General features: G+C 41.9%; 1 protein-coding gene across 1 annotated transcript in view; it reads left to right on the top strand.

Moving 5' to 3' along the window:
* The window catches only part of VWA3B (von Willebrand factor A domain containing 3B), a 179,413-nt gene that overhangs the window by 65,414 nt on the left and 87,415 nt on the right, over positions 1–26,584 (top strand). The window contains exons 9-13 of the mRNA XM_052649405.1: positions 2,248–2,402; positions 7,657–7,795; positions 8,866–8,997; positions 16,843–16,941; positions 26,335–26,517. Of these exons, the coding sequence (XP_052505365.1) occupies positions 2,248–2,402; positions 7,657–7,795; positions 8,866–8,997; positions 16,843–16,941; positions 26,335–26,517 (708 nt within the window). The remainder of the gene's footprint in view (positions 1–2,247; positions 2,403–7,656; positions 7,796–8,865; positions 8,998–16,842; positions 16,942–26,334; positions 26,518–26,584) is intronic.

Below are 26,584 nucleotides of genomic sequence, written 5' to 3' on the forward strand. Positions count from 1 at the left end.
CCTCTCTCACCTTCATAAGAGGGTCTTTAGTTCCTCCTCACTTTCTGCCATTAGAGTGGCATCATTTGCATATCTGAGATTGTTGATATTTCTCCTGGCCATCGTGATTCCAGCTTGTGGTTCATCTAGTTTAGTATTTGCATGATGTACTCTTCATGGAAGTTAAATAAACAAGATAACAATATACAGCCTTGTCATAATCCTTTACCAATTTTGAACCAGTCAGTTGTTCCATGTAAGGTTCTGACTACATTCCAGGTTTGAATGAGAAGACCTGGGTGTAAATGCTGTTTCTACCAGTTACTAAATATGAGCTGTGGAACAGATAATTTAACCTGATTGATTCTCTCCAAATCTGTAACATGGGTTGGTGTAAAGTCTAAATTTGAAAATCGCATATCTGAGCACTGTGCCTGGCACTTTAGGAGATGCCCACTAGATGTTGCCTTCCATGTTTTCTTCATCACCAACATTGTGGGTCAGAAAGGAGCATTTATGAAATACCTACCTGCTTTATATACAAGGTAAATATTTGTGCTCTCATATCACAGATGTGCAAATGAAGTCCCAGGGCCTCTGAGAGGTTAGATGACTTTACCTGAGATCTCGTGGCAGGTGGAGGCTGGGTTTGAATTCAGATCTGCTGGGCTCTCAACACTGGGCTTTCCCCATTTGGACATTCTGGTGCTGGACACCTGTTTTCACATAACTTTTGGTCTTGTGTGTTTCCATTTGGAAATGCATGAAGCACAGTTGAGAACTGCCTCGTGACGGGGTTCAGAGTAGGGAGCACATGATCAGACTGAGAGAGACGACGCGTTCCTCGTCCCTTCTTTGCACTGCAGTGGAGACACGATTCCCCTTCTTGCCTGCCTTGGGAGCATCAGCACTGATCCCATCACCGCTTCCACCCTGCTCCCATCAGTCATCCCTGGACCCCTGGATTCTGCCTCCCTTCTCTGAGCCCCCTCCATTCCTCCCTGACTCCTAAAATCCCTCTTGATCATTTCACAGTAGATCCATATATCAAATCACTATGTTGTACACTGAAATTATTATAATGTTAAATGTCAATTTTATCTCAATTTAAAATTTTTTTGTCACTAAGAATTTGGAAGCCTTTGGATGCTTCGTTTTTTCACTCAGAGGACAAGCCAGGGTGATTTCCATCAGTGAGCAGGCTTTACAGCCCTCCTCCTCCTCCTGCTCCTCTAGCTTCATCTTGCTTTCCCTCACTTGCTGTATTTCAGCTACACTGCCCTTCCTCAAAGTCCACAAACTTGCTTGGCAAACGGTTACCTCAGGGCTTTTGTCCTGGCTGTGTCCTCAGATTGCCCCTAGACTCTCAAATGGGCACACGCTTTGTTCCCTCAGGTGTCACTCATATTTCACCTTCTCTTCGAGGCTTTCCCTTCTAGGTTTCAACTTGCCCCCACCCTTCCCCAGTCCCTTGGCATTCTCTGCTCTCCTTCCTTGGCTTGTTTGTCTCTATAGCATTTGTCATCCTCTAATCTGCTAGATGATTATTGCTTTATCATCTGGCTCTTTTCCTGGTCTTGTGAGCTCCATAGAGGTAGGAATTTTGGTCTTCATTCATGGATTGTCCTGGTGCCTAGAAGAGGGCCTGGTGGAGTGGTGCTTAATGCATTTATAAGCTGGTTGGATGAGTGACAGAAACAGACCTGAAAGCTCTCTGTGGGAAGCTTTTGTGCTTAGACCCATTCTGTATGTCCAGGAGTGGGTGCTAGATGTGGAATGGGGTTCTTGGGTGCTTTTCTTCCTTTGGAGCTGGGAGTAACAATGGAAAGACACTTGGAGTGTCTCAAATCCACCTCCTGTGGATCTCCTTAACCCTCCAGTCCACTGTGAACTCTTTCTTCTTTGCCAGAACTTGTCCAGTCATTACTGTCTCAACCCAGGACCAGGTACTGGGTGCCTGGTACTCTACCTTGCTACTTTCTATGTGGGTATGAATCACTGTGTGTGTTTGGTGTCTCCTTGCTGGAAACATTAGATTCGTTGGGGCACAGATGAGATTTCCCATGTCTTTCTGACTGTCATTCATGACATCCAGCACAGGGCTCTGTATGAAGCAGGCTGTGGTACATGTTTGCTTTAACCAACTGTTGAATGATCTTGCAGTGGAAGTGAGGGCTAGCAGCTGTCTAAATAAGGCAGAGGCGGAGGTGCCTTCTGAGGGCTTTCCATTAGTTGTTTCTGAGCGGCTTCTGTCCTGTCTTTCCTCAGGAGACCAACAGGAAGACAGTCCATGCGAAATACTGTGGCAGATTCGTCCACGCTCCCTGGAAGGATGGGAGCTTGGTCCACGTCTGCATCACCAAGGAGAAGTACACGTGGTTCAGTGAAAGAGTTCACGCAGTCCTGGCCCAGATCCAGAGGAGGTTGGTGTACTTGCACGAAGGTACAAGTGGTCCAGCCTCCTTTGAAATTCAAATTTGCTTGAGTGCTTGGTAAATTAAAGCTCAAGCAAGAGAAATGGCCAGTAAACATTGTTAAGTCAGGGCTGCCATCTGACAATTTGCTGTTGGCCTGGTTGTTCATAACCAAAGGGGATGTTAGGATGCAGACTCTGAGCTGCCTTGGTGCCAGTGTAGATGCTGAAAAGCAGCAAAAATGTAGTTATCACGTTGCTTATGCATCACTGTAGGAAGCAAAGGAATGCTTCTGCTTTGTCTTGCATTTTTTTGTGGACCTCAGGTGAATATAAGACTGTATAACACCCCTCCTCTGTACTCTTGAATATTATATTTCAAAGCACTGCTGTGAAACATTTGAATACAATGAAATAATATATATATACATTTTAGGAATCAGCTAAAAATAATTTCATGTGACCCCCCCCCTCAGCCCTGCTAGTTCTTAAAATCTGGTAATGCTCATAGTCTCGTGTACTAGTGCTGTGACCTCAACATCAGCTCCATGGGGTGACCCACCTTTATGCTTTCACCTCCCCAATGCCAGCAGACAGTTCTAGACTAACTTAGCACTTAGGTACATAGTCCCTAAGGTCAGATGGAGCTGGATTCTAATCCCAGTCTGCCGTCTGCCACGACCCTGGGCAGGTTAGTCAGTGTCTGTGAGTATCAGCTTTCTCATTTATAAAGTGGGAATAATAATACCATTTACAAATGTGTTTTTTGGATTAGACTAGACACTAAATCTAATAAGTTTAGTCTAGTCCCCAGCCTGCAGTAGCTTGTTGTCTGAGCTTCTTCACTCTTTCCATGTTTTCTGTTATAAAGTCACAAGCTAAAAAATAAAATTAAAAAAAATTAAGTCACAAGCTGCAAACAGCTGTCTACCCCATGTATGCTCTGCATAGCCTCAATTTCTCAAAACCCAGCTAGAGATGATTACACAGAAAAATTAATCCTTGTGTCTGGAGTCTGCTGTGCTTAAGATTTGGAGTTGACTCCATGAGGAGAGTAGTTTGGATTTCAGATCTGGGGAAAAGGATGCTGCTTTGACGATACCCCAGCTGGCAGCTCTGGAGTCTCTTTGTCCTCCTCCCACCAAGTATCAATGGTTGGGAAGTTTTCTCTCCCCCTTTATTTTTTGGAAGACTTCATAGAGAATTTGTATCATCTCTCCATTAAATGTTCATAGAATTCACCATTGAAGCCGTCTCGGCCTGGAGATTTTATTTCTGAGAAGATTTTTGAGTTTTTATTATTTTTTAATGTTTTACTATTATCTATTTAGTTGTAGTCTTAATTGTGGCATGCAGGATCTTCAATGTTTGTTTCAGCATACAGGAACTTTTAATTGTAGGGTGCAGGATCTTTAGCTGTGGCATGCACACTCCCTATTTGCAGCATACGGGATCTAGTTCTCTGACCAGGGGTCAAACCTGGGTCTCCTGCATTGGGAGTGCAGAGTCTTAGCCATGGGAACATCAGGGAAGTCACCACGGGAAGGATTTTTTAAACTGGGCCTTCAATTTCTTTAAATACACATAAAGCTGACACTGGTCATTTATGTCATTTTTGTTTTCTAGTAAGTCTGACTAGAGATTATCCATCCTCTCAGTCTTTTCAAAGAACTGGTTTTTGGTCTCATTTTTTTTTTTTTCCCCCTCTGTAGGGTTCCTCCTTTCTATGCCATTGATTTCTACTCTTAATCTTTATTATTTCCTCCTCTCTCTTTACTTTGGGTTTAAGTTTTTAGAGATAGATGCTTAGATCACTGCTTTTGACCTTTCTTTCTAATATAAGCATTTAATTTTATAAATTTTCCTGAGTACTGCTTTAGCTATCTGTCACAGATTTCGATATGTTGTATTTCATTTCATTCATCTCAAAACATTTTCTAATTCCCCTTTGATTTCTTCTTCGACCGAAGGGTTATTTAGGAATGTGTTGTTCATGTCCCAAGTATTTGTGGATTTTTCTGATAGCTTTTAATTTCACTGTGGCTGGAGAAATACTGTTTTATTTCAGTTCTTATATTGAGATCTGTTTTGTGGCCCAGAATATGAAGAAAAAACTTTCTTTGGGTGGAGTGGACTTTATCTCAGCTCAAGTTTGTTGATAGTATTATTCAAATCTTCCATATTCTTACTGATTTTCTGCTTAATTGTTCTGTAAATTATTGAGAGAAGAGTGCTGGAATCTCCAAGTATAGTTTTGTGTTTGTCCAATTCTTTCTGTTCTATCAGTTTTTTCTTCATGTATTTTGAAGCTCAATTAGCCAGTACATGAACACTTGTGGTCATATGTCCTCCTGATGAATCAGCTCCCTTATTATTATGAAATGTCCCTTTTTATCTTTGGTAAATTCTTTGTTGTGAGATTTGCTTTGTCTAAAATCAGTATAGCTACTCTGGCTTTCTTTTGATTTTTTTCTGTAGGATTTATCTTTTTTCCACCCTTTTTCATTTACCTATATGTATTGTATATTGAACTAGGCCTTTCATTGGTAGAATATATAGAGGTATTATTTTTAATCCAATTTGACCATCTCTGACTTCATTAGAGTGTTAAGATCATTTGCATTTAATGTGATCATTGATTCGGTTGGATTTAAACTTAAAATCTTGCTATTTGTTTTCTACTTCTCACACATGTTCTTTGTTCCCTTTTTAACTTTTTCTGCTTTCTTTTGTTGGAAGATTTTTTAATAATTCCATTTTATCTCCGCTATTGACTTATTAACTACCTCTTTGTTTTGTTTTGTTGTGATGTGACTACTTTAGCATTTACAATATAAGTCCTTAACTTATCACACGTGCATGCATGCTAAGTTGCTTCAGTCATGTCCGACTCTTTGTGATCCTGTGGACTATAGCCTACCATGCTCCTCTGTCCATGGATTCTCCAGGCTAGAATACTGGAGTGGGTTGCCATACCTTCCTCCAGGGGATCTTCCCGACCCAAGGATGGAACCCATGTCTCCTGCAGCTCCTGCATTGCAGGCAGATTCTTTACCCCTGAGCCACCAGGAAGCCCCAGCTTATCACAGTCTACCTTAAAACAATATGAATTGCTTCATGCACATCATGAAAGTCTTCCAACTTCCATTCCCTTTCGGTATTTTCTATTGTTGTTCTACACTTAACTTCTACTTATGCTATAAGCCCAAAATACATTATAATCTATTATCTTGTAAATAGACTCAAAATGAGAATAAATGTATTTTGTACTTATTCACATATTTGACATTCATGTTGCTCTTTACTCTTTTTGTATAGATCCAGCACACGTCTGTTGGTGATGAATTACTCAGCTATTTTAGTCTGAGAAACTTCTGAATTTACTTTTATTTTTGGAAGATATTTTTGCTAAGTATAGAATTCTAGTTTTACAGTTTTATCTCTCAGTACCTTAAAATTTTTTCTCCATTCTCTTTTGACTTGCATAATTTATGATGAGGAATCACCTGTTATTCTTATGTTGTCTCTGGCTCCCTTAAAGATTTTTTTATTACTAGATTTCAGCCATTATATTATGATGTGTCTTGGTATCTTTTTTTTTTTTTTCTGTCTATTTGGGTTCTTTGAGCTTCTTGGATCTGTAGGTGTATTTTCATCAAAATTGAAAACGTTTGGTCGTATTTCTCCAAATATTTTTCTATCCCCTTTCCCTCCTCTTTAGTTTCTTATTACACATATATTAGACTCCTTGACATTGTTCCATGGGTGGCTTATCCTCTGTTATAATTTTTAAACCTTTTTTCTCCCTGTATTTTATTTTTAACTGTTTACTATTGCTATGTCTTTCTTAAAGTTCCCTAATCTTTTCTTCTGCTAGTGTCTACTTTACTATTAATAGCATATAGTATATTTTTCCTCAGAGGATTTTTTTTTATGTCTTCCATTCCTCTCCTCATTCTATTCCTACTTTATCTTCTTGAACAGATGAGTTATGTTTATAATAGCTGTGTAGCATCCTTTTTAGAGAATTCCATCATCTGTGTCATTTTGAGGTCTGTTTCTGTTGATCTGTTTTTCTTCTGATTATGAATCATATTTTCCTGCTTCTCTATGTGCCTGATAATTTTCTACTGAATTCTAAACATTTTGAATGTAACATTATTGGTAACTGGATTTTGTTATATTTTTATTATTTATTTATTTTTTTTTTTTTTTTTTACTTTACAATACTGTATTGGTTTTGCCATACATTGACATGAATCCACCACAGGTGTACATGAGTTCCCAATCTTGAACCCTCTCCCACCTCCCTCCCCATATCATCTCTCAAAATGTGTTTTATGTGATGCAGATAAGTTACTTGGAGTGCAGTTAAGTTACTCTGGGACTTGCTTTTAAGTTATGTTAGCATAGTGCTAACAAGGAGGCATTTTAGTCCAGGATTCATTGGGTCCTATTACTAAAGCAATACCCTTGTGAGGACTCTACTTGATGCCACATACATTATGGAGGCCTTTCAACTCTGACTGCTTGGAAGATGAGCTATTCCCAGGCCTGTGTAAGCTTTGAGGGATTGGCCCAGCTATTCCTTTTTTGGTGATTTATTCTCTGACTTCAGTAGTTTTTTCACATGCATGCCCTGATCATAACTTAGCCAAAATCTCTAGAGAATCATCCTGCAGACCTCTGGAGCACATTCTGTCCTTTTCTGTCTCTCTTTCCATCACTCCCCAACCCGCTTTCTCTCATTTGCAGCACTCTCTTCAGTGTTTTGCCCTATAAAGTCTAGTTGTTGGGGCTTGCTGAACTCTGAACTCAATTTCAAGTATTTTTATATCTGCCCTGCCCTCTCTTCCAGACTTTGCCTGCACCATGAACTTCCTGAACCATTTACATCTGTGATGGGACCCTGAGCATGGACCACAGAAGCAGTCCTGCTTACACAACAAGTGGCACTTGATTATTGTTGGGATATGGGGTTGCTTGATTCTATCCATTAGCTTCATTGAAGCTTCAGGAATGTGCTGGCATTACTAGCTTGACTGCAGTCAGCAGGGTTAGAAGAATAAATGGTGTGAAGTCATAGCTAAAGGCCTCAAAATATCAGATGACAGGAAGTAATTTACTTTTGGCTTTGGAGCCCAGTATTGGATTTATTTTTCTGCCCTATTGATTTTCCTCTGTAGATGTATCATAAAGTTTTTAGGAAGATGCTCTCAGTGCCACAGGCTCTAACCATTCGCTTTCAACTATTTCCTGCCCAGGATTAAATGGTTACAGGATGGGAGTCGAGGCCTCTTTGGAAAAGTACCTAGTGATTGTGTCTACATCCTCATCGACACGTCTCACTCAATGACAGGGAAACTGGACCTGGTGAAGAACAAGGTCATCCAGCTCATACAGGTGAGATGGTACTGTAGGGATCAGGCACCTGGACACCTGTGCATCATGAGTACATCTCCACCAGTCATGACCTGCAGTGGTTATGAGAGATGCTCAGGCCAGCTTTGTACTTAGAAATCCACAGGAAAGCCACTTCAGAAAAAGGATCCTTTTTGCCAGTGAGAGTCATCCGTTCTTCGCAAGTAGATCCTTGGGTCAGTGGGTCCTTCCTGTAATGTACAGGCTGCTAAGTGAATTTCTATGTCCATCGTCCCAGGTCTGCTCTATCCTGAAATCTGTGGCATGCCCATGCCTTCATTATTTTCCAGATACTCTTCAGCTGGGCATGTTTATTTTAAATTTCCAATGAGTGTTAGGGATGCTACATGTACTGGCTCCGGAACTGATGTGTGGGGGGAGGGCAGGCTGTTGGTCAGGAGCGTCTGGTCCTTATTCCACCTGTGCCATCTCTGAGTTGTGCAACCTGAAGCAGATTACTAACACTCCCTGCCTCCTAGTTTCCACACCTATAAATGGGTGTCAGAGTACTGTCATGAGCTGGTGGTATTCAAGTGAGTATACACCATAGAAAACAGTTACAGGGAGTGTTTGACAAATACAAAACACAATTTTTAATTTGGTGAACTTCTACTGGAGAAATATGGGCTGATGGAAGGCAAGTGAACAAATCTGCAACTGTAATAATAGCCTTGCCAAAAAGTGATGACACGATTTTGGATTTCTTTTTTTCTTTAAGCATGTTGCATTTAGTGTGCATATTCAGTATACCATTAATGTCAGTATTAAAGAAAAATAATGTAATATTTTATATATATATATAAGCTTAAACATATATCTGATATATGTTCATACATATAGACACTTGTAAAAGTTTAATGTCCAAACTATATGTAAATTTTATTTAAATGCCTCTTGTACTAGATAAGATTTTTTTCTATTGAATGTAATTTTTAGCTTCTACAACTGAAAAAAGAAATCATAGTGATTAAAATGTATCAAACAATGACCTGTCCTAATCCCTTCTCACACTTAAATGATTTTTATTGCTAAATAATAATTATCCCTTACAGGAACAGTTGAAACATAAAAAGAAATTCAATTTTGTGCAGTTTGATGCTCAAGCCAGTGCTTGGCAGGAAAAACTTGTTGAAATCAATGAGGATAATCTGAAAGGGGCCCAGGCCTGGATTAGAGACATTAAGGTAAGAAGGAGGCTGGGTCTGGGAGAAGAACAAAGATCAGGATAGAAATGCTTAAGAAACTGCTTTGATCTCCAAGGATGGCCATGGCTTCACATAGACATTTGTTTTACTTACAAAGGTCGTGTTCAGTTCAGTTCAGTTCAGTCGCTCAGTCGTGTCCGACTTTTTGCGACCCCATGAATCACAGCACGCCAGGCCTCCCTGTCCATCACCAACCTCCAGAGTTCACTCAGATTCACTTCCATCGAGTCAGTGATACCATCCAGCCATCTCATCCTCTGTCGTCCCCTTCTCCGCCTGCCTCCAATCCCTCCCAGAATCAGAGTCTTTTCCAGTGAGTCAACTCTTTGCATGAGGTGGCCAAAGTACTGGAGTTTCAGCTTTAGCATCATTCCCTCCAAAGAAATCCCAGGGCTGATCTTCTTCAGAATGGACTGGTTGGATCGCCTTGCAGTCCATGGGACTCTCAAGAGTCTTCTCCAACACCACAGTTCAAAAGCATCAATTCTTCAGTGCTCAGCCTTCTTCACAGTCCAACTCTCACATCCATACATGACCACAGGAAATACCATAGCCTTAACTAGACGGACCTTAGTCGGCAAAGTAATGTCTCTGCTTTTGAATATACTATCTAGGTTGGTCATAGCTTTTCTTCCAAGGAGTAATCGTCTTTTAATTTCATGGCTGCAGTCACCATCTGCAGTGATTTTGGAGCCCCCCCAAAATAAAGTCAGCCACTGTTCCCACTGTTTCCCCATCTATTTCCCATGAAGTGATGGGACTGGATGCCATGATCTTCGTTTTCTGAATGTTGAGCTTTAAGCCAACTTTTTCACTCTCCTCTTTCACTTTCATCAAGAGGCTTTTTAGCTCCTCTTCACTTTCTGCCATAAGGGCGGTGTCATCTGCATATCTGAGGTTATTGATATTTCTCCCAGCAATCTTGATTCCAGCTTGTGTTTCTTCCAGTCCAGCGTTTCTCATGATGTACTCTGCATATAAGTTAAATAAGCAGGGCGACAATATACAGCCTTGACGTACTCCTTTTCCTATTTGGAACCAGTCTGTTGTTCCATGTCCAGTTCTAACTGTTGCTTCCTAACCTGCATACAGATTTCTCAAGAGGCAAGTCAGGTGGTCTGGTATTCCCATCTCTTGAAGAATTTTCCACAGTTTATTGTGATCCACACAGTCAAAGGCTTTGGCATAGTCAATAAAGCAGAAATAGATGTTTTTCTGGAACTCTCTTGCTCTTTCCATGATCCAGCAGATGTTGGCAATTTGATCTCTGGTTCCTCTGCCTTTTCTAAAACCAGTTTGAACATCAGGGAGTTCACGGTTCACGTATTGCTGAAGCCTGGCTTGAAGAATTTTGAGCATTACATTACTAGCATGTGAGATGAGTACAACTGTGCGGTAGTTTGAGCATTCTTTGGCATTGCCTTTCTTTGGAATTGGAATGAAAACTGACCTTTTCCAGTCCTGTGGCCACTGCTGAGTTTTCCAAATTAGCTGGCATATTGAGTGCAGCACTTTCACAGCATCATCTTTCAGGATTTGCAAGAGCTCAACTGGAATTCCATCACCTCCACTAGCTTTGTTCATAGTGATGCTTTCTAAGGCCCACTTGACTTCATTTTCCAAGATGTCTGGCTCTAGATGAGTGATCACACCATCATGATTATCTGGGTCATGAAGATCTTTTTTGTACAGTTCTTCCGTGTATTCTTGCCACCTCTTCTTAATATCTTCTGCTTCTGTTAGGTCCATACCATTTCTGTCCTTTATCGAGCCCATCTTTGCATAAAATGTTCCCTTGGTATCTCTAATTTTCTTGAAGAGATCTCTAGTCTTTCCCATTCTGTTCTTTTCCTCTATTTCTTTGCATTGATCACTGAAGAAGGCTTTCTTATCTCTCCTTGCTATTCTTTGGAACTCTGCATTGAGATGCTTATATCTTTCCTTTTCTCCTTTGCTTTTCGCCTCTCTTCTTTTCACAGCTATTTGTAAGGCCTCCCCAGACAGCCATTTTGCTTTTTTGCATTTCTTTTCCATGGGGATGGTCTTGATGCCTGTCTCCTGTACAATGTCACGAACCTCATTCCATAGTTCATCAGGCACTCTATCTATCAGATCTAGGCCCTTAAATCTATTTCTCACTTGCACTGTATAATCATAAGGGATTTGATTTAGGTCATACCTGAATGGTCTAGCGGTTTTCCCTACTTTCTTCTATTTAAGTCTGAATTTGGTAATAAGGAGTTCATGATCTCAGCCACAGTCAGCTTTAGTCAATATCTAACATTTAGATAAGCTTCTATTGACAACACTGCCCTCAGCTCAAGTCTCAGCCCATTTATGAAAACGTTAGCAGTTTCCTCTATATAAAAATTGCTAATGAATAGAATCAGTCTCATCTAAATGGCTAAAAATACATCAGATCATTTTTTACACTGTGATTCTGTTCTCTTCAAAACCCTTCACTGAAGTACCTTTGCTTGCTTGCTGAATGTGTAAAATTCATTTCCAAGAACACCAGATTCCTCTATTAGTCTTTGGACTGATATGGTCCAGAAATCAACCAAGTCAGTTCAGGACACTACCCAGGTATTCTGAATGTGCTATGTGCTGATATCACTGAGCTGTGGTCAGCTGGCATAGGTCAGAGAATTTATAAAATTTCAGTTATTGTATTTTTAAGTTCTAAATGTTCCATTTGGTTCTCCTTCATGTCTTTTATTTTTTTCATGAGACTTTCTATTTCTTTGCTGATGGTTTTTAGTTTTCATTTGTTTTAAGATCATTGGTCATTTCTAGTTGAAGCATTTTTTTCACAGCTGCTCTAAAATCTTTATCAAATAATTCTAACATCTCTGTCTTCTTGCTGTTGCTATCATCTTTTTCATTTCAGATTGAGAGCTTCCTGGTTCTTGGTATGAAGGAGTATTAACTGAATCCTAGACATTTTTGTCTTATGTTTATGAGACTCTGGATATTATTCTAACCTCCTATTTAGTTTATTGGTGTTGTCTGACACTGTTCTATCGGGGTATAGTAGGTGGGCCCTGCCTCATACTTCTGGGTGCAGGTTGAAATTCAGGTTCCCCATTGGAACTCTGTTGAAACCTGATGGGGAGGAACGCCTTTTCACTGCTAAGTGGGAATGGACATCATTGCGCAGGGAGGACATGTTACAGTTGGTGGGCATGAAAGTCCCAGCTCACTACCTGGCTTTCTTAGCTACCACACTGGCAGAGTGTTAGGTCATTTATTTATCTTACCTGATGTTATCTGACCTTCTTGGGTCCATCTGTCATTGTTTTTGGGAAATGCTCAACCATTATTTTTTCAAATATTTCTTCTACCCTCTTTTTCCCTTTTCTGCTTTGTTTCCAATTAAGCATATACCAGACCATTTGCTCCACAGCTCTCTGATGCTCTTTTCTGTTTTGTTCTTTTTCCTCTTTGCATTTAAGTTTAGATAGTTTCTATTGCTCTATATTCATGTTCTCTAATTCTTTCCTTGGATATTTTGAACTTACAGTCATTCCTCTGTATCTACAGGTTCCTCATTCATGGATTCAACCAACCCCAGATGGATTTTTTTTTAATTCCAGAAAGTTTCTTTTTAAAAAAAATATAAATTTATTTATTTTAATTGGAGGCTAATTACTTTACAATATTGTATTGGTTTTGCCATACATTGACATGAATCCGCCATGGGTGTACATGTGTTCCCCATCCTGAACCCCCTCCTCCCTCCCTCCCCATCCCATCCCTCTGGGTCATCCCAGTGCACCAGCCCCAAGCACCCTGTATCATGCATCGAACCTGGACTGGCAATTTGTTTCACATATGATATACATGTTTCAATGCCATTCTCCCAAATCATCCCACCCTTGCCCTCTCCCACAGGGTCCAAAAGACTGTTCTATACATCTGTGTCTCTTTTGCTGTCTTGCATACAGGGTTATCCTCACCATCTTTCTAAATTCCATATATATGTGTTAGTATACTGTATTGGTGTTTTTCTTTCTGGCCTACTAATAGGCTCCAGTTTCATCCACCTCATTAGAACTGATTCAAATGTATTCTTTTTAATGGCTGAGTAATACTCCTTTGTGTATATCTACCAAAGCTTTCTTATCTATTCATCTGCTGTTGGACATCTAGGTTGCTTCCATGTCCTGGCTATTATATACAGTGCTGCAATGAACATTGGGATATACATGTCTCTTTCAATTCTGGTTTCCTCGGTGTGTATGCCCAACAGTGGGATTGCTGGGTCATATGGCAGTTCTATTTCCAGTTTTTTAAGGAATCTCCACACTGTTCTCCATAGTGGCTGTACTAGTTTGCATTCCCACCAACAGTGTAGGAGGGTTCCCTTTTCTCCACACCCTCTCCAGCATTTATGGCTTGTAGACTTTTGGATCGCAGCCATTCTGACTGGCATGAAATGGTACCTCACTGTGGTCTTGATTTGCATTTCTCTGATAATGAGTGATGTTAAGCATCTTTTCATGTGTTTGTTAGCTATCTGTATGTCTTCTTTGGAGAAATGTCTGTTTAGTTCTTTGGCCCATTTTTTTATTGGGTCATTTATTTTTCTGGAATTGAGCTCCAGGAGTTGCTTGTATATTTTTGAGATTAGTTGTTTGTCAATTGCTTCATTTGCTATTATTTTCTCCCATTCTGAAGGCTGTCTTTTCGTCTTGCTTATAGTTTCCTTTGTTGTGTAGAAGCTTTTAATTTTAATTAGGTCCGATTTGTTTATTTTTGCTTTTATTTCCAATATTCTGGGAGGTGGGTCATAGAGGATCCTGCTGTGATTTATGTTGGAAAGTGTTTTTAAAAAGCAAAGCTTGAATTTGCTGCATACTGGCAACCATTTATATAACATTTAAACTGTATTAGATATTATATGTAATCTAGAGAAGATTTAAAGTAGATGGGAGGATGTGTATTAGTTGTATGCAAACACTATGTCATTTTATTTAACAGACTTGAGCATCTGCAGATTTTGGTATCTGTGGAGAAAGGTTCCTGGACCAATCCCTGTTGATATATAGAGACACCTGCACTTTGAACTCTTTGAAAGATTTCTTCATATTCCTATTGCATTTTTTGTTTATTTTTAAATTTATTTATTTTTGTTTGTTGTGCTGTGTCAGGTCTTATTGCAGCACACAGGATCTTCATTGCATCATGAGTGCATGCATGAATGCAGTCTTCATTGCATCAAGATCTTTGATTGCAGTACACAGACTCTAGCTGTGATGCCTGGGCTGGGGAGCACGCTGGCTTAGTAGTTGTGCCTTGGGGGCTCAGTTGCTCTCTGCCATTTGGGATCTTGTTCCCCAACCAGGAATCAAACTTGTGTTCCCTGCATTGCAAGGTGCATTCTTAACCACTAGATCACCAGGGAAGTCCCCTTACTGTGTTTTTCATTATTAGCATTTCCATTCTGCTATTTCTTAAGATTTCCATCTCTGCTGAAATTACCTACCTGGTCTTTAGAGGTGATTTAATGTATGAATCACAGTTATTTTAAATTTTCTGTCAGATGGTTTTCGCATCTGTGTCATCTGAGTTTGTTTCTGATGAGTACTTTTGTCTCTTGATAGTATGTTGTATATTCTATTTGATATGCTTATTTTTTGCTAAAGCTGAAGCTCCAATACATTGGCCATGTGATATGAAGAGCCAACTCATTGGCAAACACCCTGATGCTGGGAAAGATTGAAGGCAGGAGAAGGGGGTGACATAGATGGTTGAATGGCATCATTGCCTCAGTGGATAGCATTTGAGGAAACTCCAGGAGATAGTGAAGGACAGGGAAGCCTAGAGTGTTTCAGTATATGGGTTCACAGAATTAGACATGACTTAGCAACTGAACAATGAACAACAAAATTTTTTTTTTGTTTATTTATTTTTTTTTAAGGCTAGTCAAGTGAAGCAGTGGGAGTGGAGAAGGAACAAGGAAATCTGTAACTGGCTGTGATCAATTAATTGTAAACACCACTGCACTTGGACCAACCAACAAATTTTTTGTTAAGAGCTAGACATCATATACAGTATATAGAGACTGAGATAAATATTTTTTATGCCTGGAAAAGAGCATGCCTTTCTTTTGTGGTGTGGGTTAAATTAATCTAATTAAGAGTTGGACTGGGTTTGGGGTTGGTCTGTTTGCACCATAGCCCTCACATTATTGTAGTGATGTTTTGTGTTAGGGTGAGAGATGATGTACCAGAAGTTTGTCTGCTCCACACTCAGCTTTTGATTTTTCCCTTTACACTGGGCTTCAGAGAAAACTTTTCTCTTGCAGGTTGCTTGTTAGTTGCTGTTTCTAGGGGAGTAACAGGGATGCGTGTTTTCTGAATAAGCCTCAGTGTTAGTCGGGCCTGGTGTCCAGGAGTCTCAGGGGTGTGGCTTTGTCAGTACCTCTGAGCCCAGAACGTAGGCCTGCTCCTTCTGCAGGTGTAGGGACTTTGTTATTTCCTCTTCCATTCCCCAGCCTTCTTGGGTTTTGACCAGCACCCTGAGGATTAGTATGTTCGTTACTGCCCTTTACCTCACACACACACACACAAAAGCTTTTGTTCTGCAGGGAGAAAGAGCAGGGTCTCTGTGGATGTGCCTGAGTCACTGAATCTCTCCCTCAGTTCTGCCCTGTGAAGGAGATTTCCTCTAGGCTCTCTCAGTCTATCCTGTGAATACCCTGTGGGGTTTGTGGTGAAACAGTCTTCAAGAGAGCACTGATGCCAGGCTTCCCTGGCATTCCACTGGTTAAGAATCTGTCTTGCAATGCAGGAGATACCAGTTAGATCCCTGGTCCAGGAAGATCCCACATGCCATGGGGCAAGTAAGCCCACGCACGATGACTGCCAAAGCCCATTCACCCTCGAGCCTGTGCTTCCAAGAGAAGCCACCGCAGTGAGGATGCACTGCAGCTAGAGAAAGCCGGCATGCAGCAACAAAGACTCAGCACGGCCGGTGTGAATAAATAAATAAAATTGAATAATAATGAGTAAATAAAACTTTAAAAAGAAAAAAAGAGCTCTGATGCCCCCATATTGTGCTCTCTTGCCAATATATACCCGCAGCTTCTGCTGGTTCACCAGCCACCCCAACCCAGCTCTCCTTCAGTGTCTGGCTGCATCCTGTCCCAGGAGCCAGGGCTTGCATCCCCCCCTGACTCTCCAGATGCCCACCTCTACCCAGATTTTGGGCCAGTTGGTTGCCCTGTGATCTGAGCTCTCTCATGAATGTAACAAAAGTCACATACTTGCTGTTTGTCTGGCTCTTTTTTATTGTGGAGTGACAGTTCTCTCCATCCCTGGACAGAGCTGCAGGAATTTTACAGTTTTACAGCTTCCTGTACCTCCAGATTGCTCTTGACACCACACTTGTGTTTGCTGAATATTGGGTGTCATGAATCAATCCTGGTTGAAAACAAACATGGTCCCCACCCAGTGTATTCAGGCTGCGTGTTTAAGCCATGCTGACAGCTGAATGAACAGTAACTGAGTTAGTGCCTCCCACAGAAACACACAAAGATAAAATTGAATTAAGAGCTCTGTCAATAGGACAAGAAATCCATTGTCCCAGCTTCTAGCTCTCCTGGGACTATCTGCATAGACACTTTTATGATACATCCAAGGATTCGACTTCTTGAATTCCTGGGCTGAAGTTATTATCTCAATATAATTTAAATTTATCTTTTATTTCACAAATACCTTCTTTTCTTTTTGGAGGCAGGGAATAACACTTGTTTGTGAGATCTTTTTTGAGATTGAAGTATACACTTGGTATGTCTCTCTCTCTCTCTCTTTTCTGTAGATTGGAAGTTCCACAAACACCCTGAGTGCCCTGCAAATTGCTTTTGCTGATGAAGAAACACAAGTAATCTACCTTTTGACAGATGGGAGACCTGATCAGGTACTTGTCAAAGTCGGGAACAAAGACAGACTCACTAATTCCCTGAAAGTGAAAGCTGAGAGTGGGAATTGGGGGAACTTTTTCACTGCCACCAAAAAGCTGTTGACAGATGCTTGCTTGACTTAGGGACCCAGAAGTGAGGTAAAACAAACACATCCACACTGAGAAATTCCTTTGTCTACTACAACACTGAGGAAAATTTATGTGACAGTGAGTGTTGTCTGGTTAATTTGATGCACTCCCATAGGCCTGGAGACCAACCCCATGAAAGGAAATGTCTGCCTTCCATGGAAGACTGGTTTATATTTTATTATAAACTAAGAGTAAGGGTATCTTTTTGATTTTTTTTCCTTTAGGGACACTGAATCTAAACATGTCACTGCACAATGTCCTTGGTTTTACCCCTAATTTTAACTTAGTAATCATTTAAACAAAAGCATGCCTTTCTGGTGAAATGTTCTTTGTTTTGTTTAGCCTGACTGGAAAATATTTGAAAAGTTTTAGTGGAGTCTGTTCATCTTCTTTTGAGCTTTGTGAATGAAAGACTAATGCTCTGGGCATTAAATAAATATACGGATGTGCAGGCCAGTACAATGTAAATTAACCGCTGAAGTGAATTAGTATCATCAACTTGTTTCCTTCATTGTGAAGTGTCTGCGTGTGAAGACTGCTAGGCAAATATTGTAAAATATCCTGTGTCAAACAGTCCAGGGCTTAAATACTAAAGCAACTGGATTTTACTGCAGCATTAGATTTGTGGCCAAGAAGTTGTATATAAAGTAAAATTTTATTTGGGATAATTTTCCTATCAATTTCACTGTACTTTCTACTCAAAGGCAGTTTACCGTGCTTTGTTTATGCTCCATATCTGGTGCCAAGGTATGAGGCTACAAAGATGAATAATGTCCTGCTATAGGGGAGCTTACATGTTGGAGGGTGTGCTAGCATGTACAGTGAATTCTGGCACTGTACAGGGAGTAGGGTTGCCTAGGCTACGGACTGGATGGGAGCACAGTGATGAATTCTGCTGTACGAGATGGAAAGAAGACCAGGCAAGCATCCACTGAGAAGGGCACACTTCAGCTGTGTCTGAAAGGAGGATAAGGAGTTTTTTAAACAGAGGAGATTGCTGGTATCCTGGGCAGAAGGAACAGAGGTGTAAAATTATGTGGGCTGCTCAGGGTGACAACCGGAGAGCAAGAGCAGTGATAGAAGAGTGTCAGGGCCGAGTCTCTGAGGTTAAGTTGGGGGAGACCGTGATGGTCTTTGAGTGTCACATGGAAAGGATGGTCTTTACCTTACTGGGTACTCTCAGGGGAGCAGAAGTACCTCAGTAAATATGCCTCAGTAGAGCCAGGGAAAGACTAGATCTTGATGAGAGCTGGTGAGGTCCCACCTCAGGGAGGAGCAGCAGAAATTTGGAAGGAGGAACCCATCAGAGATGAGATCATAGGAGTAGCATCAAAGGACTTGGTGGCCAGTTTGTAGCTAGAAGGTGGGGGGCTGGGTGAGGACCAAGAGAGGAAGGGGTCAAGATGACTGATTTCAGTTGTCTAGTAATTGTTATTAACTGACTGACAACTAAAGAAGATGAAGACTTAGGGGTTGCCAGTGGAGGAAGCTGAGCTTGAGCCACCTGGATTTCATGGCTGTCCAAAACCCGTACAAGTATGGGACTGGCATTTGGAGAAGGTGTAGGCTGGAGATTCTGACTTGCAAGTCATCTGGACAAGGAGTCTTTTTCTTTTTAATAAATGCTGACTGATTTTATTGCAATTTAGAAAATATAGGTAGGCATATAATCATAAGGAAGAATAAGAAGTAAGTATAAGTAGTTCATAATTCAATTTTCTGCCCTTTCTCATCTAATATGTGCCAATTTTCCAAGTCATGAGGCATTCTTCTGAAACATCATTCTCAATGACTGCATCGTATTAAGTTATATAGATTTAATAAAACTACCTTAAAAACTGATTTAATTTTTGCATAGTAGTACATTAACATGGTACATATTACAAAGGTACAAAAGGATATGTAGAGAAAATTCCCCCTCCCACCTCCTGTTCATCACCTAAGAGACAATGTAGGTTACTAGTTTCTTTATTTTCTTTGAGAGATAGTTTGTTATGCAGACAGATAAATGTTTATATATATTTCCTTTCTAAAATATATAAATGGCAGCATATTACACGGGCTTCCCAGGTGGAGTTAGTGATAAAGAACCTGCCTGCCAATGCAGCAGGTGCTGGAGACACAGGTTTGATCCCTGGGTCAGGAAGATCCACGGAGGAGGGCATGGTAACCCACTCCAGTATTCTTGCCTGGAGAATCCCATGGACAGAAGGGGCTGGTGGGCTATAGTCCATAGGGTTGCAAAGAGTTGGAAACCACTGAAATGACTTAGCACACATGCACACAGCATATTACACACACAATTCTGAACCTTTATTAATAAAACAGAGGACTTCCCTGGAAGTCCAGTGGTTAAGACTCTGCCTTCCAATGCAGGGAGACTGGGTTTGATCCCTGGTTGGGGAACTAAGATACCACATGCCTTAGGGTTTGGCCAGAGTTTTTTGTAAATAAATAAATAAAACAATATACCTCAGAGATCGCTTAATACCATTTCATAAAAGGTTTCCTCATTTTTTAATAGCCGCTTACTATTCCATCACACAGCTACTTAGTCATGTCCCCTGGAGATGAACATTTAGGTTATTTCAATCTTTCTATTCAAGGTTGCAAAAGTAACTGTGCACATATATCATTTTGCACCTGTATGAGTGTATCGTAGCATAAATTCTGAGAAGTGTTCTCAGTAAAAAGATACATATTTTGATAGATCCCGCCAAACAGCCCTTGAAAAGGATTTACCAAGTAACACTATACCAACAATGTGTTAAGAACAATACTTAGACTGGAGTTCATCTCAGACTTATGAGGATCTCAGATCTCCCAGAAGTATATTTAAATTGGAATCTCCAAAAAATATATTTAAATTATATTTAAATACATTCCTCTGGGGAGAAGGTCAGTAGCTTTCCCTGGATTCTCAGAGGGTCTGTGGTCCAGTTAATGATAAGAAACTAGAGATATGGATGAGCTGGAATTAGGAATATGCAGATTACTAAAAAAGTGATTTATAAACTCTCATTCAGGCATTTCATATTCTTCTCTGCCTTTTCCCCATCTGCAGTCTATTTAGTTTGTATTGCCCCTCAGATTCTCTCAAAAAAGAGGATATTTGATATTCATGTTCTATGTAGAGGACATTAAAATATAGCACTCAATCTCCATTTGTTTTTTAATTTTCACTGACTGTGTAGGACCTAAATAGGTAAGACCAATGTTATTATTCCCAGTATTCAGCACAATTTTCTACTTGGAAGAACACACAGAGATGCTATTCAGGATTCAATTCCATGGACATCACTGTACTGCTTGTTTATTAAATGTCCAGGGCAGAATTATATGGAAGCCAAGTCTTTAATCAAGTTCAAAGGGTTCTAGTAATACTAGTTTTCATGAAACTGGGGTCACTAGGTGTCCTTTGCTGGGTATCTATGGATGTGAGCAGACACTGTGGGGCCTCTGCTAGAGAAGCCAAGCTCATTTGGCTGTGATTGTTTGAGGATTTCTTTGAAGTTAGGGCCTCACTCTCGCAAAATTCGAGAAAATGGATGTGAGGAAGTTAACTGCACCATTTTAAACAAAAACATATGTATAATAAGGACCCACGTGGGTTATATGAGAGGTAGGGGCAGGGGAAGGCCCAGGGCACTGCCCCTGTACAAACAAACCTCCTTCAGACTATGAGAGAACCATTCCTGCCTTTCTTGTCACCCCAAGGTGACCTTTGTGGTGAAAGGGACATCTGGCCACACACCTGTTTAGACTCAGGGACAAGGCACCAGGGCGAATGTCTCAGGCGTGCAGCTTGGCCTCATCTTAGGGATCTCATCCTAGGGACCAACAAGGCCTTTGAAGGGAATTGATTAAAGAGTTATATGGGCATTACACAGGGAGTGACCTCCACATTCAAAGCCCTTCGTCTGAGCTACTGCAGTAGCTCTGCTTAGCATCTGAGAAGAGTTGGGGTGAGTCAGGCTGCAGGGGGACGTCTTCTTGTCAAAGCTGTGAGGACACCCACCAGCGGAGGAGAATCCCTGGGGTCTGCGGGTGGCGGGCAGGAGGACAGGAATGTTATCTTCCCTGGCAGAGATCGAGCTCCTTCTGCAGTCAAGATGCAGCCCCACCCTCTGCCTAGCTCTCTACCACCTCGCTGGGCTCTGGAACCTCGTGCCAGTTTAGCAAACATTACCTGGGGATGTGTGCAGGTCGGGGGCTCACGACAATACATGTAGCGGACTTTCTCATGCTCGTGCTCTCTTGGGATGTCAGGACTGATGGAAATAAGTAGCTTTAAATCCAGAGACCTGGGTTAGAGCTCATCACCAGCACGGCCTATCTGAATGACCTTGGGCAAGTGTCCCCAAAGTGAGTTTCCTTATCCGTGACTTAGAGCTAATGCTCCTTTCTTACAGACTTGCTATGATGTTCTTGTGAATCCATTCCATGGATATTTCCTGAGCACTTTTTATGAGCCAGGTACTGTTATCAATCTGGGATATGGTGGAGAGCAAGACAGACCAGGTGCCTGCCTTCAGCAAAGCTTCTGTTTTATGTGGAGATAGATAGTGAGTAACTCAAAGCTTTTCGCGCTTCCCAGGTAGCACTAGTGGTAAAGAACCCACCTGCTAGTGCAGGAGACATAAGAGATGCAGACTCAATCCCTGGGTTGGGAAGATCCCCTGGAGGAGGGCATGGCAACCCACTCCACAGAGAAGCCTGGCTGGCTACAGTCCATGGGGTCGCAGAGTTGGGCATGACTAAAGTGATTTAGCATGCAGACAGTGAGCAAATAAATCTATGAAGTGATGTCAGGTAATGTATAAAAATGAAGATGCTACCCACAATGTCAGCACTAAATCAACATTAATGTCCCTCCCCAAATATCTCAGCTGAAAGTCAGTATAGAGATTGTTGTTGTTTAGTTTCTTAGTCATGTCCAACTCTTTTTTGCAACCCCATGAACTACAGCCTGCCAGACTCTGTCCATGGGATTCTCCAAGCAAGGATAATGGAATGGGTTGTCATTTCCTTTCCCAGGTCATCTTCCTCACCCAGGGATTGAACCCTCATCTCCTGCTTGGCAGGCAGATTCTTTAGCATTGAGCCACCTGGGAAGCCCCAATATAAGAGCAATTTCTAGCTAAAACCTATCTTATCAAATTAACAGAATTTAGGTCTGGTATCTCCAGTCTGGTAAATAGGCATGAGGGCCGGTGGCGACAAGTCTTGGTAAGAAATGAGGATAATGATCATACCTTCCTCAGTGGGTTGTAGAGGGGATGCAGGGAGAGACCATGGCAGAGCTCTTAGTGCCTGGCCCATGGTAAGTGCTCACAATGGAAGCTAGGTCAAAGGAGAGGCAGGCAAAAGAGAGAGATTTGCTCTGTCCTTGAAGTTGACCATCTGACCTGCCTCTTGGGAAACCTATATGCAGGTCAGGAAACAACAGTTAGAACTGGACATGGAACAACAGACTGGTTCCAAATAGGCAAAGGAGTACGTCAAGGCTGTATATTGTTACCCTGCTTATTTACTTATATGCAGAGTACATCATGAGAAACGCTGGACTGGAAGAAGCACAAGCTGGAATTAAGATTGCCAGGAGAAATATCAATAACCTTAGATATGCAGCAATGGCAACCCACTCCAATACTCTTGCCTGGCAAATCCCATGGACAGAGGAGCCTGGTAGGCTGCAGTCCATGGGGTCGTGAAGAGTCGGACACGACTGAGCGACCTCACTTTCATTTTCATGCATCGGAGAAGGAAATGGCAACCCACTCCAGTGTTCTTGCCTGGGGAATCCCAGGGACGGGGGAGCGTGGTGGGCTGCCGTCTGTGCGTTCTCACAGAGTCGGACACGACTGAAGTGACTTAGCAGCAGCAGCAGCAGATATGCAGATGACACCACCCTTATGGCAGAAAGTGAAGAGGAACTAAAAAGCCTCTTGATGAAAGTGAAAGAGGAGAGTGAAAAAGTTGGCTTAAAGCTCAACATTCAGAAACCGATGATCATGGCGTCTGGTTCCATCACTTCATGGGAAATAGATGGGGAAACAGTGGAAACAGTGTCAGACTTTATTTTGGGGGGGCTCTAAAATCACTGCAGATGGTGATTGCAGCCATGAAATTAAAAGACGCTTACTCCTCGGAAGGAAAGTTTTGACCAACCTAGATAGTATATTCAAAAGCAGAGACATTATTTTGCCGACTAAGGTCCATCTAGTCAAGGCTATGATTTTTCCAGTGGTCATGTATGGATGTGAGAGTTGGACTGTGAAGAAAGCTGAGCACCAAAGAATTGATGCTCTTGAACTGTGGTGTTGGAGAAGACTCTTGAGAGTCCCTTGGACTGCAAGGAGATCCAACCAGTCCATTCTAAAGGAGATCAGTCCTGGGTGTTCATTGGAAGGACTCATACTAAAGCTGAAACTCCAATACTTTGACCAATTCATGTGAAGAGTTGACTCATTGGAAAAGACCCTGATGCTGGGAGGGATTGGGGGCAGGAGAAGGGGACGACAGAGGATGAGATGGCTGGATGGCATCACCGACTCGATGGATGTGAGTTTGAGTGAACTCCGGGAGTTGGTGATGGACAGGGAGGCCTGGCGTGCTGCGATTCATGGGGTCGCAGAGTCGGACAGGACTGAGCTACTGAACTGAACTGAACTGAAGTTGACAAGACAGATGGGGTCAGCCCTCAGTTAGGTTAGGTTGCTGTTTGTTTCAGAACCAGCTGATGGGCAGAGAGGAGAGGAGAAAAGAAGAGAGGAGGCGAAGTGGGGTGGGCTTATGGGCAGTGTGTGTTAGGCACTCAGTCTGGCTTATGGGCAAGGGCAGGCTCAAGACTGGAACCAAATACAGAGACCAAAGTCATGTGTATGTAGTGGCTGGAATGAGACCGGACACCAGGGGACCACTCAACTGGCGCCTCCCTGAGCAGCATGTGAGCTGCTGAAGGCCAGCAGGTGTTGAGTCCAGAGGCCTCCTCCCTCATCACCCCACCTCCCCGGGGTTCATAGGAAACATTTTGGAAGGGTTAATAGTCAAAGAATAGGAATTGGGGGTGGAGAGTGGAAACTGGCTAAAGGAGCCAGCAAGTTGAATCAGTCAAAGAGGGACTGAGAAATACAGAAGCAATGAGGGCAGGACAACCAGAGGCAGCTTCTGAGGGCGCTGACTGGGGTGTGGTGGTGCTGGTGGAGCGGCAGCAGGGCAAATCATCAGTTCACCTTCCCCGTGTGTCTGGTAATGTTTCGAGAGTCGATCCTTGCCAAGTGACAGTCTTTAGTGCAAGCAGGGGAAAACAAATAATCTGATATTGCTTCTAGTACTAAAATCTGTCTTTGAAACTAGTCTTACCATTTAAGAGATTGATGACCCTAGGAAGGTTAGTCCTTCTGAGCCTCAATTTCTCCATCTTTAAGTGGAATCCATACCTACTGTGCCAATTAGGATTTCATATTACTTTGAGAAAAAAGCAGAAGAGCAGACAAATGATAACTGAAATGGAGAGATTTATATTCCTATGAAGAAGAAGCCTGGTGGTAGGTAGTCTAGGTTATACAGCAAGGATATCTCCAAGAAAACAGGCTTCTTGTAATCTTCATGCTTCACCTGATCTTTGTGTTTGACATCCACCCTCATGGTTACAAAACAGCTGCTTCATGCCTAAGCAGAGTGTCCATTTTCCAGGAGGCAGGGGTGGAAAAGGGAAGGACATTAGCTTTTTTTGTTAAGTCTTTGTCTATTTTATTAGCAAAAGAAAACTTTCCCTTGAAACTTCAACGGACAGACCTGGGTCACATGGTCACTCCTAGCTGCAAAAAAAAAAAAAAAAAGTGTCAGAAGATGAGTTTTCATGTGTGTTTTGTTATGTTTGTATGTTTGTTTTTAGCTGAGTCTGTTGCTGTCTTGAAAAGAAAACCAGGTCTCTGACAGTAAAAAGGAGAGTTGGGCAACTAGTAATCTTTCCAAAACCCTGTCACAAGAGGGTTAACTGGGGTATTATGTCCCCAGCAGAGTGCTCAGAACATGAAAGGACCCTAATAAATGTCTCTTTTTTCACTCTGAGATAGCACTTTTTTTCACTCTGAGGTATCTAAAGCTGCTGCTGCTAAGTCACCTCAGTCATGTCCGACTCTGTGCGACCCCATAGATGGCAGCCCACCAGGCTCCCCTGTCCTTGGGATTCTCCAGGCAAGAACACTGGAGTGGGTTGCCATTTCCTTCTCCAGTGCATGAAAATGAAAAGTCAAAGTGAAGTCACTCAGTCGTGTCCAACTCCTAGTGACCCCATGGACTGCAGCCTACCAGGCTCCTCCGTCCATGGGATTTTCCAGGCAAGAGTACTGGAGTGGGTTGCCATTGCCTTCTCCGGTATCTAAAGCTGGACATTGCTTTTTAGGAGTAGAAGCTTTGGAAGCCACTCCAAGATTCTGTGGCCTCATTCTTTAGAATCCCAGTATCCAGGATGTCTTACCCATGACTCAGTACTTTAAGTGTCCAGAAGTATGTGTATGCGTGTGTGCTAAGTCACTTTAGTCGTGTCCGACTCTTTGTGACCCCATGGACTGTAGCCTGCCAGGCTCCTCTGTCCGTGGGATTCTCCAGGCAAGAATACTGGAGTGAGTGGGTTGCCATGCCCTCCTCCAGGGTATCTTCCTGACCCAAGGACTGAACTCGAGTTTCCTGCACTGGCAAGCAAGTTCTTTACCATTAACACCATCTGGAAAGCCCTGCTCAAAATTATGTGTATATATGTGTTATTTGCTCAGTCTTGTCCAACTGTTTACAACCCCATGGACTATAGCTTGCCGGGCTCTCTGTCCATGGAATTGTCCCCACAAGAATACTGGAGTGGGTAACCATTCTCTTCTCCAGGGCATCTTCCCAACCCAGGGATCAAATCTGGGTCTCCCACATTGCAGGCAGATTGCTTACTATCTGAGCCACCAGGTCCAACCCTTTAAAAGCATAGATTCTAGGTGCACTAAATCGAGTAATTGGATTAGTCAGAACTGTGAGCCCTCAGAGGGCATGCGTTGAGTCACTGGTCTTCGTACTCTCACCACCTGGCAGTTTACTTTGTCAGTCAAATTGGATTGACACCTTTCCAAGAAGTCACTCTCCACTGTATAAGGAATTACTAATTGAGAACTTCACTATCTAGAACAAATACTAGGGACTTTCACGTATTTGTTTTTTTGTCTCTTCCTCTCTATCTCCCTTGTTTTCCCTGAAAATGTATCATTTCAGTCACCTGAAATGGTTATGGACCAGGTCAAAGTTTTTCAGAAAATTCCTATTTACACCATCTCCTTCTGTTACAATGATGAGATTGCAGATGGATTTTTGAAAGACCTTGCTTCTTTGACTGGAGGAGAGTTTCATTCTTATAATTTTGGCTGGAAGGATCCCTGTACTCCAGAGGCTGTTCAGGTAAGAGCTTCATGAGCCGAGCAGAGAGTGTTTACTTACTTGAGCACTAATGGTTGGAGATCTGTGG

This window comes from Budorcas taxicolor, chromosome 11, assembly GCF_023091745.1.
Source record: "Budorcas taxicolor isolate Tak-1 chromosome 11, Takin1.1, whole genome shotgun sequence".
Classification (NCBI taxonomy): Eukaryota; Metazoa; Chordata; class Mammalia; order Artiodactyla; family Bovidae; genus Budorcas; species Budorcas taxicolor.